At 41.3% G+C, this 13,793-nt stretch overlaps 1 protein-coding gene across 7 annotated transcripts in view; it reads left to right on the forward strand.

The window, feature by feature from the left end:
• SOX5 (SRY-box transcription factor 5) overlaps window positions 1-13,793 on the forward strand; it is a 623,231-nt gene that overhangs the window by 450,008 nt on the left and 159,430 nt on the right. For all 7 annotated transcript variants that reach the window (XM_070754344.1, XM_070754346.1, XM_070754345.1 and 4 more), the window contains one exon: window positions 7,045-7,165. In XM_070754344.1, the coding sequence (XP_070610445.1) occupies window positions 7,045-7,165 (121 nt within the window). The remainder of the gene's footprint in view (window positions 1-7,044; window positions 7,166-13,793) is intronic.

A 13,793-nucleotide genomic window follows, 5' to 3' on the forward strand; every position in this document is an offset into this window, starting at 1 on the left:
CAATCTACCTGTTGGTTTAGAAGTTGAAGGGGAGGTGTCCCAAGTCAACTTCTGGCAGAATTTTCAAAGACTGGCTCCCTTCCCCAATCCCCACCCTCAAAGTTTTTGAACTGGCTCCCTGTTTCTTCAAGAGGGATGAATAAATGGAAACTTATGCAAGTGCTGAAGCAGAATAACTAAGTTGGACGTGACCTCAGAGGTCTTCTAGTCCAACCCCCTGCTCAAGGAGGAAATCCTTTACCATTTCAGACAAAACTCTTCTTGAAAACCTCCAGTGTTGGAGCACCCATAGCTTCTGGAAGCAAGTCATTCCGCTAACTAATTGTCCCTACTGTTAGGAAATGTCTCCTTAGTTCTAGGTTATTTCTCTTATTTATCAATTTCCATCCATTGTTTCTTGTCCTGCCTTCAAGGGCTTTGGAGAATAGATTTTTCTCATCATTCCTTTCACCCATTTCCTCCCATGTTGACTGTATGACTGTAAGTTGTTGCTTATATCTTAAGATTTTTATTAATATTGCTTCTTCATTGCTTATTTGAACCCTATGACAATCATTAAGTGTTGTACCACATGATTCTTGACAAATGTATATTTTATCTTATGTACGCTGAGAGCATATGCACCAAGACAAATTCCTTGTGTGTCCAATCACACTTGGCCAATAAAAATTCTATTCTATTCTATTCTATTATTGTACTTAACTACCATGTTAAGCATAAAACGTATCAGGAAAGACTTAATGGACTCAATCTGTATAGTCTGGAGGACAGAAGGAAAAGGGGGGACATGATCGAAACATTTAAATATGTCAAAGGGTTAAATAAGGTCCAGGAGGGAAGTGTTTTTAATAGGAAAGTGAACACAAGAACAAGGGGACACAATCTGAGGTTAATCGGGGAGAAGATCAAAAGCAACATGAGAAAATATTATTTTACTGAAAGAGTAGTAGATCCTTGGAACAAACTTCCAGCAGACGTGGTAGATAAATCCACAGTAACTGAATTTAAACATGCCTGGGATAAACATATATCCATCCTAAGATAAAATACAGAAAATAGTATAAGGGCAGACTAGATGGACCATGAGGTCTTTTTCTGCCGTCAGTCTTCTATGTTTCTATGTTAGCAACAGCTATCCACCATGTTAATAGCAACACTCCATCAGATAAGGATGTAATTTTGAAAATCTTAGATGGACAGGGGTTCTAAGACTTATAGGCTGCCATAATATAATGTAACTTAGCTGCTTTCCCAAAACTTATGTTGAGAAGAAGAAGGGGGAAAAAATGTCAACCCTGGAGACGCTTCATATTTCTGCATGTAAAACTGTTGGATGTGCTACAAAGAGACATATGGCTGTTTCTGCAACTTGCCCTGATTACAAATGTTTAGTAGCTTGCAAATTCTCTAAATCCAGCCTCCATCACTTTGTTTATTTGTTTGTTTGCTTCAATTGTTCAGTAATTCTCTTCTTGTCTCAGTGCTCACTGCGTCTAGACGGTTTACAGGTATCAAAATAGCAATAAAATGAAATTGCAGTTTCAAAACTGTAGTCATGGAATTATGGCACTTCATATCCAATAATAAGAAAAAATAAATAAATAGATTTAAATAATTGGCAGCTCTCTTACAGAATGGAAGGAAGGGTCAAAATCTTCCAATGTGGTGGGTATTCATTCATTCATTCATTCATTTATCCATTCATTCATTCATTCATTTATCCATTCATTCATTCATTCATTCATTCATCCATTCATTCATTTATTCATTTATCCATCCATTCATTCATTCATTTATCCATTCCTTCCTTCCTTCCTTCCTTCATTCATTCATTCATTCATTCATGCAGGCCACTGAATCTGACTGTAGATCTGAAGGTCAGTGGTTCAAATCTCATCACCGGCTCAAGGTTGACTCAGCCTTCCATCCTTCCGAGGTGGGTAAAATGAGGACCCGGATTGTGGGGGCAATAGCCTAGCTCTGTTAAAAAGTGCTATTGCTAACCTGTTGTAAGCCGCCCTGAGTCTAAGGAGAAGGGCAGCATAAAAATCAATCAATCAAACAAACAAACAAACAAATAAATAAATAAATAAATAAATAAATAAATAAATAAATGTTTTATATTGTATCTTTTTATCAGAATGTTATGATCTGCCCTGAGTCCTCGGAGTGGGGCAAGTCCAATCAATCAATCAATCAATCAATCAAGATTCGCACTGCCCCCACCCTCCTTGCCTTTCGAAATAAATGAATGAATGAATGCACCAGCATGCCTTCCATCCCCTGTCCTATTGTCTCTCCTATAATTCATATATCTTTTCTTCTATTCTTTCATTGATATATTTTTAACTAATTACTTTACTATATTTTACTACGAGTATATCCTATGTAATGTATTGGACAACATAACTAACTAACTAACTAACTAACTAACTAACTAACTAACCGGCAAATACCATCTCTGGCTGGCCCCAGAGTGGGGTGGAAATGGGGATTTTGCAGTGTCCTTCCCCTCCCAAGCCACATCCACAAAATGGACAGGGAAATTTTTTGAATTTCAGCCCCGGTACCACTGTAAGCCAAGCTGGAAGAAAGTGGAGAAAGAGGACCTGTTTTCCAAACGTTTTCCCCGTATGTAGCCTAGCAACAAGTCTAGGCAAACAAAACTTTCTCAAAATTCCCTCCAGCCTCAAAAATAAATACAGCACGGGGGCATCGGATGCATTTGATTCCTGGTTGTACTTTGTTTTCATAACAATGACATTAGCTCAGCACTGATCTCCTTTAGAAATGAAATGGAACACTGGTATTAAGTTTTTCCTTGCTCTGCTTAACTTCTAAAGAAAATTTGATTGTTGTGTCTGAGGTATCTTGGTTTCAATGTAAAAAAATGTCCACCAACTTTCTGCTACACTTACTTTCAAGATTTAGCTTCCTTTTTGGCATCTGGCACTTTTTCTTTTCTTCTATCCTCTCTTCTCTCCTTCCTTCCTTCCTTCCTTACAATTCTCCTCCTTTTCCTTCTCTCCTTCCTTCCTTCCACCCTCCCTCTCTCACTTCCTTCCAATCTTTTTTCAACCTCTCCTCTTCTCCTCTCCTCTAATTCCCTCTCTCCTTCCTTCCTTCCTTCCTATTCTTCTCTCCTCCCTTTCATTATCTCCTCCCTTCCTTCCATCCACCTTCTTTTCCATCTCTCCTGTTAACTCTTCTCCTCTCCTCTAATTCCCTCTCTCCTTCTTTCCTTCCTTCCTATTCTTTTCTCCTCCCTTTCATTCTCTCCTCCCTTCCATCCATCCACCTTCTTTTCCACCTCTCCACTCTTCTCTCCTCCTCTTCCCTCTCTCCTTCCTTCCTTCCTATTCTTCTCTCCTCCCTTCCTTCCTTCCTTTCTTCCAACTCTCCTCTCCCTCTCCTCCCTTTCATTCTCTCCTCCCTTCCTTCCATCCAACTTCTTTTCCACCTTCTTCTCTTCTTTTCTTTTCCTCTTCACTCTTCTCCTCTCCTCTTCTTCCCTCTCTCATTCTTTCCTTCCTTCTTTCCTTCCATCCATTTATCCATCCATCCATCCATCTTTCCTTTTTCCCACCTCTCCACTCCTCTCTTGTGTTAAGCATTTCCTTATTCAAGAAGTAAAGAACAGTATAAAAATGTGACAATAGCCTTTAAAAAATATGTTTTCCTAATGGCTTCTTTCCCAGTCAGGAATGCATTAATACAACACATTGGCTGGTTTATCCAGAAGTCTCTTTGCAATCAAGTGCAGACTTGTAGGGCTATATGTGAGTGTGTGCATGTTGGTGGGTCAGCAAGTACTAGGGTGTGTGTGTATGTGTGTATGTTGCTTTAGTTTATATTAGCCCTGGAGGCAGAGTTAACACTTAAAATGGGACAAGAGTGTTTGCAGCCATCAGAGAACTTTCCAGCCAGTTTCAATAACATCACATTTTTTTCTTTCTTTTTTTGTATATAATTTTTTTTTTGGCAGCGAAGACTTCAGTGAAACCATCTGTCTCTCTATTACTGTTTTCAGTTCTGTTTTGAAGCATCTTTGCTTGGCAAAGTCATGTTCATACATGGAGCTCTTCTTCTTCTCCTTTTCCCCTTCCTCCCTTCCTCCCTTCCATCCTTTTTTTCTTCCTTTCTTCCTTTTTTCCTTCCTTCCTTCCTTCCTTCCTTCTTCCTTCCTTTTTTCCATCCTTCCTTCATTCTTCCTCCCTCCCTTCCTTTTTTCCTTTTTTCCTTCCTTCCTTCCTTTTTTCCTCCCTCCCTTCCTTCCTTCTTCTTTCCTCCCTTCCTTCCTTTTTTCCTTCCTTCCTTCCTTTTTTCCTTCCTTCCTTCTTCCTTTTTTCCTTTCTTCCTTCCTCCCTTCCTTCCCTCCCTCCCCCTTGTTCTTTGCCTAAGAATACAATGCAACAATTCAATTCACTTTCAAAGGAGAAATAAATTTCTTTGTGATTTAAAAGGGGGAATTTAAGGCAGTAACAGGATTATTGCAGGGTCATTAAAATTCCTTTCTATACGCATTTACCTGTAGGTAAATCCCGTTCAATTTTACAGACATCCCTCGGGGTACATTATGAGCAGAGCGCTTGGAAGCCTGATAGTCATTATTCTGCAGGTGTGGAAATGTTTTGGTCAAGTGAAATTGAATTCTTACAACCACAATAACATATCATTATTCAAGAACTGCTCCAATAAAAAATTCTGCAACCCTATTTTTAAAAGGTGCGTGACTCTAAAAATAGAACTGGATGAGGCAGGGAATTAAGAAGGAGGGGGGAATCCTGCCAAACGGACTCAAATTAGATCTGTGTAGTGATTTTACTCTTTCTGTGGTGCACAGAAGCGGCAATACAGTGGTACCTTAATTCATTCCATGATCAGGTTCTTAAGTAGAAAGGTTTGTAAGTAGAAGCAATTTTTCCCATAGGAATCAATGTAAAAGCAAACCCATTAGGAAAGAAATAAAAGCTCGGAATTTGGGTGGAAGGAGGAGGAGGAAGAAGAGGAGGAGGAGGACAGTCGCTGCTGAAGGAAGAAGGTGAGGTGAGGGGAATAAAAAAATCCAAAACTTTAAGGCTTTAAAAAAAAAGAGAGATTTTGAGGCAGCGCCCAGAGAAAGGAAAACGCTCCGTTCACTCTGGGCTGTCCAGAGCAAAGGGAGTGTTTCTTTTCTCTGGGCGCTGGCAGAGATTTATTCCCTCTCCAAGAGCCCAGAGAAAGGAAAATGCTTTGTTCGCTCTGGACTACCAAAGCCTCCTTAAACACCACCGAAAGGCTCCTCTGGCAGCCCAGAAAAGCCAGAGATGGTTGGGATTAGAGGGGGAATGGCAGGAAACTGGATGGGCCTTTGTGCCACTCTCAAATTTCCTGGGAAATTTTTCCGGGTTCGGGTTCTTAAGTAGAAAATGGTTCTTAAGAAGAGGGGGAAAAAATCTTGAACACCCGGTTCTTATCTAGAAAAGTAGATAGAGGTACCACTATACTGTAATATATTTTTTCCAATTTCCAGTTACCTGTACTATAGTTGTAATTAGTGATGGGTGAACCCAAGGGTGTTCGGGTTCGGCAAGTTCGGATGAACTTAATGCAAAATTCGGCCAAACCCGTACCGAACCCGAACCGGGAATCCCACCAAGAGATTCCAGGGGCGGAGCTTTGATGTCACGTATATCGGCAGGTTGCTAAGGATGCCAAGGTGATCACTTCCTGGATTCCATGGAATCCAGGAAGTGATCACCTTGGCGTCCTTAGCAACCTGCCAGTATTAAGCTAAATTCATTTTGTGTTTTTTGTACATATGTTTTGTTTTGTTTGTTCATTATCAAAATAAAAAATAATTGGAAAAAAAAGAAGATAAGGAAATAATCAAGAAAGTATATGACTGTGCAGAGATGGATCGGCTAACCATGGTATTAAATGATAAAAAAAAGATTCGGACTGTTATGATATCTGGACACTGTGGTACAAATGGATAAGGAAAAGAAAAAACAATGAAAATGTTTATGATTTAAGAATATGTGTATAGATATATAATCATATAGTACAGTTATGGCAAACCTACGGCATGAGTGCCACAGGTAGCACATGGAGCCATATCTGCTGGTACGTGAGCTGTTGCCCTAGCTCAACTCCAACATGAATGTGTGTGCTGGCTAGCTGATTTTTGACTCACACAGAAGCTCCGGGAGGGCGTTTTTGGCTTCCGGAGAGCCTCCAGGGAATGAGAGAGAGCCTTCTCTGTGGCGGCCCCGGCCCTCTGGAATCAACTCCCCCCAGAGATTAGAATGGCCCCCACCCTCCTTGTCTTTCGCAAATTACTCAAGACCCACCTTTGTCGCCAGGCATGGGGGAGTTAGGATATTCCTTCCCCTAGTCCATTACAAGTTATGTATGGTATGTTTGCGTGTATGTTTGGTTTTTATAATAAGGGTTTTTAGTTGTTTTATTAAATTGGATTGTTACATGTTGTTTTTTATCATTGTTGTTAGCCGCCCCGAGTCTGCGGAGAGGGGCGGCATACAAATCCAATAAATGAATGAATGAATGAATGAATGAATGAATGAATGAATAAACAAACAAACAAACAAACAAACAAACAAATTTATTTTACCCTTCCCTCCAGGGAAGCCTTTGGAGCCTCGGGAGGGCAAAACCCGACCCTACTGGGCTCACCAGAAGCTGGCCTCCAGGGGGACTTCAGAGGGTTAGGGAAGCTATTTTCGCCCTCCCCAGGTATTGAATTATGGGCGTGGGGATTCGTTTGCGCGCGATAGCGTGCATGCATGCGCTTTCGTCACCCAAGGAAAAAAAGGTTCGACATCACTGATATAGTATACGGATAAGAATGCAAAAGTTGGATGTTGACTTACTTGAAAAATATTTCTATTTGAGTTAATGTTTGTTTATATGTAGTGTTTGTGGGTTTTTTTTTTAAAAAATGTATAAAATTCAATAAAAAGTATTTTTTTAAAAAAAGAAATCTTAAAGCTAACTGTTGAGATGTAATATTTGGTTTGATGTTTACCACCTCTTGCCCAGCAGGTCCAAGGTCAGCTACCACCACTAATGATCCCCGTATTCCCCCCGGACCAGCGAACCCTAGCAGCAGCAGCCCAGCAAGGATTCCTTCTGCCCCCTGGTTTCAGCTACAAGACAGGCTGCAGTAAGTCTACTCAGTTGTTTTCAAGCAGGTGTGGACCGGACATAACCTGGCATGGGGTAGCAATGATGCAGCATCCTCATTCAAACTGTATATTGTGTGGATCAGAAGATGGGCTGATAAGATATCTGCAGACCAGTGATGGGCTGCTGTTCCCCATGGGGTGGAGGTTTCTCCGGGTTCATGAATAATCTGACATATAAGTAGGAATACAGTGATACCTTGTCTTACAAACTTAATTGGTTCCAGGACGAGGTTCTTAAGATGAAAAGTTTGTAAGACAAAATAATGTTTCCCATAGGAATCAATGGAAAAGTGATTAATGCGTGCAAGCCCAAAATTCACCCCTTTTGCCAGCCGAAGCGCCCGTTTTTGCGCTGCTGGGATTCCCATGAGGCTCCCATGCATGGGAAACCCCACCTCCGGACTTCTGTGTTTTTGCAATGCTGCAGGGGAATCCAAGTAGGGGAATCTCAGCATTGCAAAAATGAGCGCTTCACTGGCAATAGAAGTCCGGAGGTGGGGTTTCCCAGCAAAAGGAGCATCAGTGAAATCGCAGCATCACAAAAACACCGAAGTCCTCGAAACCCCACCTCCAGACCTCTGTGTTTTTGTGATGCTGCGATTTCACTGAGGCTCTCCTCGCTGGGAAACCCCACCTCCGGACTTCCGTTGCTAGTGAAGCACCCATTTTTGCGCTGCTGGGATTCCCCTGCAGCATCACAAAAACACGGAAGTCCAGAGGTGGGGTTTCCCATGAAGGGGAGCCTCAGGGGAATCCCAGCAGCACAAAAATGGGTGCTTTGCTGGCAACGGAAGGTCTGGAGGCGGGGTATCCCAGCAGGAGCGGTGGGTTTGTAAGGTGAAAATAGTTTGTAAGAAGAAGCAAAAGAATCTTAAACCCTAGGTTTGTATCTCGAAAAGTTTGTATGACGAGGCGTTTGTAAGACGAGGTATCACTATATTTTTAATAGAAAGACATTGCGGAGGCTTAAATCCAAGCAACTGGAACAGAGGGATTACAAATCCAGCCATTCACAAGGCCTTCCAGCTAGCCCTCTTGCAATGCCCTCCAACTGATGAAAGAAAAAGAGAAGAACCCAAGAATGTCCTTCCCAAACCACCTGTTCTGTACTTAATGGAGAGGTTTAATTTGCTCTTTTTGCAAACAACCTCCCAATGACATGCAAGCACCATTAATCACAACGGGAGTCCATTGCATAGACCGAGGCTAACATATGCCTCTCAATTTATGGGCAAAAACAAAGCACAAGTTTGCAATGGGTTTAAAGGGTGGAAAGTTGAAGATTAATTCTGGAAAGTTTTGCTGTCTGTCCGAGGTTTCGTGTGTACGGGCAGGTGTGATTTTACCCTTTTACCTAAGAAATTTGGCAACTTAAAGACTTGTGGACTTCACCTCGGACAATTCTGGGAGTTGAAGTCCACAAGTCTTAAAGTTGCCAAGTTTGAAGACCTGTGATCTAAGCTTTTTATAGATCCTTGCATATTTATTTTTAATTTTTATTTATTTATTTTGTCAATCTCGCATTAGATAATACATGTAAGTATATACATGATTTGAATACATGAAATTAATAAAAGTAAAAGGGAACATTAGGACTGGTATAGTAGGCATACAGATGTGCTTATGTATGCCCCTTACAGATCTCTTAGGAATGGGGTGAGGTCAACAGTAGACACTCTAAAATTTTGGGGGGGTTGGGGATGAAACCACAGAGTCGGATTGTGTATTCCAGGCATTGACCACTCTGTTGCCGTAGTCATATTTTCTGCAATCAGGTTTGGAGCGGTTCACTTTTAAGTTTGTACCTATTGTGTGCTCATGTATTGTTGTGGTTGAAGCTGAAGTACAAATATTCCTGTCTTGAAGACACAGATTGTTTAAAATAAAACAAATAACCCAGAAGGAGCGGAAGAAGAGATTGGATCTTCCTTTGTTTCAGCAAGAAGATTTATCTTGGTTAGGAATTTCATAAAACTGCCTTCATTCATTTCTGGTTATCTGACTCTTCTGACATCAGTTTTATATCTATGTCTATGGAGTCTATGGAGAGGGGCGGCATACAAATCTAATAAATAAATGTGAAGCTCTCTTGTTCTGAAAATTTACATTCTTTGGTCCTTCTCTTTGGCTTTATTATGCCCGCATCACTATATCATTGATGAATTCATGAATTCCTCAGTTGTCTTTTGTTAGCCGAATATATTTCATTTGGAAGCATTTGTTTCTAAAGCTTCCCCCCCCCAAAAAAGCCAAGAACCTCAAAACAATACCCATATCAGTGGACTCAAAACAAGCAGGTCATCGAATTCACCCACATCCTAGAAGTGAGCAGCTATAAAACAGTGAAATGACAGCAACATTAGAGTTTTGAAAGCACATTTTGAGCATTGTCACAAAGGTGCTTTCAAGATTAAAATGGCCACTCACAAAATAATCACTTACTCAAAGGCAACAATCTAAAGTGTTCCTTGCTACTTTCAAAGCCTAAGTGAACATCCCAAAATCATCCATTCCACATAACGGTCTTAATCCTCCTTCCTGCAGACTACCAAACAAATTCAAGGTTTCTGGCAAAACATTAGGTTTCAAGCAATATTCATTTTATTTTCTAGAGCAGGGGTCTCCAAACTTGGCAACTTTAAGACTTGTGAATTTCAACTCCCAGAATTCACCAGCCAGCTATGAAGACCTCTGTTCCTCATATTATAGCCATTTGGCATATTATAGCCATTCAGAAAGGAGGGGGAGGCAGAAACCCAAATCACATAGAATTAATTCCAGATCTTATCTCCTTATACTTTCCTGGTGTGGTTGGCTCTGGCCCAGCTCCTGCCCCAGGGATGCAGGGGAAACTTCAACATGTCATAGGCCTGTTTTATTGCCGACAGAGTCAGGTAGTTCAGTTTCCTCGGACGAAGAAGAAGGTGGGGGTGACTTGGAAGAGGGGGTCTTGGCACACAGCCCAGGAAGTCAATCTCCATTATCTTCAGTCAATTCGGATGCGGAAGTCTTGGACCCACGCAGGCGCAGAGTTATGCATAGAAGAGACCAATTGAGGACATATTACAAGAGATAAGAGAGGCCACCTGTGTTTGGGTGGGGCTCCAGTAATTAGTGCTGCTGATATAAATAGCAGCGTGTGGGTTTGGCCGTTGTGGAAGATTATCTGATCGTTGTTCTTCAGGACTTCCTTGCTGTTTCCGGGCTTTGTTTGTTGATTTTTCACGACTTTGAAACCAAAGTAGAGCAAAGTGTGTGTGTGTTTCACTTCGTGGAAGAAGAAGGGCTGTGACGTTTCTTCACAGCTGCTAGCTAAGTACTTAAGGACTGATTAAGGGAATTGTACAGACTACCAGGTTGCTTTGGGACAAGTGCTCTTTGCAATACGAAAAGGGTGCTTAATTTATTTTCACTTTTGTGATAAAGAACATTGTTTTGAATTTTCAAACGTGCATGTGTCTGAAATTTGTACCCTTGAATTTTCGGGAGGCTCCTATCAGAGAGCCCGGCAGAACACTTTCCCTAGACACTCTTGTTTGTAGCAGAATCGCCGCGAGAGCCGTCGTGGGGCTTCCTAGATTCACCCATGTTTCTTCAACACTCCGTGGATTGCATTGGCTGCCGATCAGTTTCCGGTCACAATTCAAAGTGTTGGTTATGACCTTTAAAGCCCTACATGGTAATGGACCATATTACCTCCGGAACCGCCTGCTACCGCACAAATCCCAGCGACTGATAAGGTCCCACAGAGTTGGCCTTCTCCGGGTCCCGTCGACCAAACAATGTCGTTTGGCGGGCCCCAGGGGAAGAGCCTTCTCTGTGGCAGCCCCAGCCCTCTGGAACAAACTCCCCCCGGAGATTAGAACTGCCCCCACCCTCCCTGTCTTTTGTAAACTACTCAAGACTCATTTATACCGCCAGGCATGGGGGAGTTGAGATATTCCTTCCCCCTAGGCCATTACAAGTTATGCATGGTATGTTTGTGTGTATGTTTGGTTTTATAATAGGGGTTTTTAGTTGTTTTTATTATTGGATTGTACATGTTGTGTTTATTATTGTTGTTAGCCGCCCCGAATTTACGGAGAGGGGTGGCATACAAATCCAATAAATTATTATTATTATTATTATTATTATTATTATTATTATTATTATTATTATTTTAAATGCTTTCGGGAAGAACGCAGAGGCGTCCCAAAGAAGACGCCCTGCAATTGGGTGCTCTGGAGTGCAGCTCCATTTTCGCTACCCCACTGAGTCCCCGTTTCCCCACCCCCCTGGAAGCAACCCACCCTTGACCATATGGGAGATCTGATAATTCACACCACTCGAGTGTGTACCTTAAAAGCCTTCCTGAATCTCATTTGGCTATTTTGGTAGGTCTGGAAAAGGCCAAGAAAGCATCCCATTAAACAGAACTGGCAGATTCAATTAATTCCTTGTTTAACATGGTGTGACACTATGTATAAATGTGTTTGCTTTTCAATTCCAATGTATTAACACCACGGCAGATGCTTGGCACGTCACACCCATGAGGCTAACGTGATATATATATATATATATATATTTGATCACCATGGAAATGAAAAAGAAAATTAACCAAAATTTTGTCGTTGCCCCTGGGACTCCTTTTCATAGTGGCCTGTTGGGTGAGATGTTCCAGAAAGTCTTACTTTTATTTCATTACGAAAGCTGCATTTGATCAATTTCTCCCTAATGTTCAGTGACAATCAAAGGAACAAAAACCTCAGACGTTCCATTGCATGCAAAGAGCTCTGTAGAAATCAGATCTAGATGTTGGGGATTTATTTTGAAATGAGGGATGAAATCCAGAAGGGGTACCATTTCACGAATAAGGCCCTCACTGTTGGTAGAAAACTTTTTTTCCCTCCTTCTGTGTTCATTATCTGAACCTCATCAGCAATAGCACATATGGCTCTGGAGACCACCTGGAATTCGAAAAGACGAGGAACAGGGTTCCATACATTGTATATAAAGTATCCAGTATTACTCGAGGAGGTCCCGAGAATATTTCTGGAGTATCGGTAACATAAAATGCGAGGTGCCAGGACCAACCATATGCAGTAAGGTCCCTAAGCCTGATGTGAAGTCTACTGTTCTTTAAAAACGTTTTTTTAATTTTAGAAGATACAGTGGTACCTCAAGATACGAACCCCTCGTCTTACGAACAACTCGTGATACGAACCCGGGGTTCAGAAAAAAAATTGCCTCTTCTTACGAACTTTTTTCGAGTTACGAACGCCAAACCCAAACTTCCGGGTTCGGCGTTCGGAGGCTCCTGGGAAGCCGCCCGGCTGTTTTAAAAGGTGACCGCCAGGCTGGGGGGCTTCCCAGCAACCTCCTGAACCCCGAACTTTTCCGAACTTCCGGGTTCGGGGTTCAGGAGGCTGAAGTGGCTTCGTGGCTGAAGTCGAGGGAGAGTCTGCCCGGAGACCGATGACGCTGCAGATGGGAGAATTTCCATTGGCCCCACTCCTTCTTAGATGTTGCCAATTTTTTTGCGGGTTTTTTTTTTTTTGGTTGCACAGATTAATTGACTTTACATTGTTTCCTATGGGAAACAATGTTTTGTCTTACGAACCTTTCGTCTTACGAACCTCCCCCTGGAACCAATTAGGTTCGTAAGACGAGGTATGACTGTATATACAGTGGTACCTCTAAGAACGCCTCTACTTAAGAACCTTTCTAAATAAGAACCGGGTTTTCAAGATTTTTTTAAACACTTGTGGACCTCAACTTCCAGAATTCAACTTTCTCCAATGCAAGAGTTTAATCTACTTTTTAATCTACACTTCTCAAAAAAATAAAGGGGACACTTAAACAACACAATATAACTACGAGTAAACCAAACTTCTGTGAAATCAAACTGTCCACTTAGGAAGCGACACCGATTCACAATCAATTTCACAGGCTGTTGTGCACATTCAACTTTGTGCAGAACAAAGTATTCAATGAGAATATTTCATTCATTCAGATCTAGGATGTGTTAATTGAGTGTTCCCTGTATTTTTTTGAGCAGTATATATTGCCAAGGTATAAATCATTCCAGTCTCTCTCTCTCTCTCTCTCTCTCTCTCTCTCTCTCTCTCTCTCTCTCTCTCTCTCTCTCTCTCAATCCCCCCCTCTCTCTCCCTCCTTCCCTCCCTCCCCCCTCTTTTTAAAGAGATACTCTTCTCTATTATCTTCCTCTTAAAAGAAAAAGAAAGGAAAGGAAAGAAACGAGAAGAAGAAAAAAACACTGCCACAAATAATTTAGCATTAAATGAGTTCCTATTTTAGTCTACTCTGAAATAAGTTCTTTTAAAGTCCTGCTGATTTCAGGGAGAAAATTAAAAATTTCTTGTTCAGTTAAAAGCTGAGTCAGATCACTACAGTCTGACATTAATGGACAGGAAGGCTGTTATTCCTTTGATTCCAGCTGTATTAGGAAGGCAGATTGAGTATCCTTGTGCAATCAGCACATTTTATTTTTCTTACATGGCAAATTATTGCACGTAGAAATTAGTTTCTTTTTTAAAAAAATGACTTAAAACTGAAAAAAAGGAATTTACCAAAATTTAGGTGGTTCAAATATCTAAATACAGACCA

The sequence above is a fragment of the Erythrolamprus reginae genome, chromosome 6, assembly GCF_031021105.1.
Source record: "Erythrolamprus reginae isolate rEryReg1 chromosome 6, rEryReg1.hap1, whole genome shotgun sequence".
In the NCBI taxonomy this organism is placed as follows: Eukaryota; Metazoa; Chordata; class Lepidosauria; order Squamata; family Dipsadidae; genus Erythrolamprus; species Erythrolamprus reginae.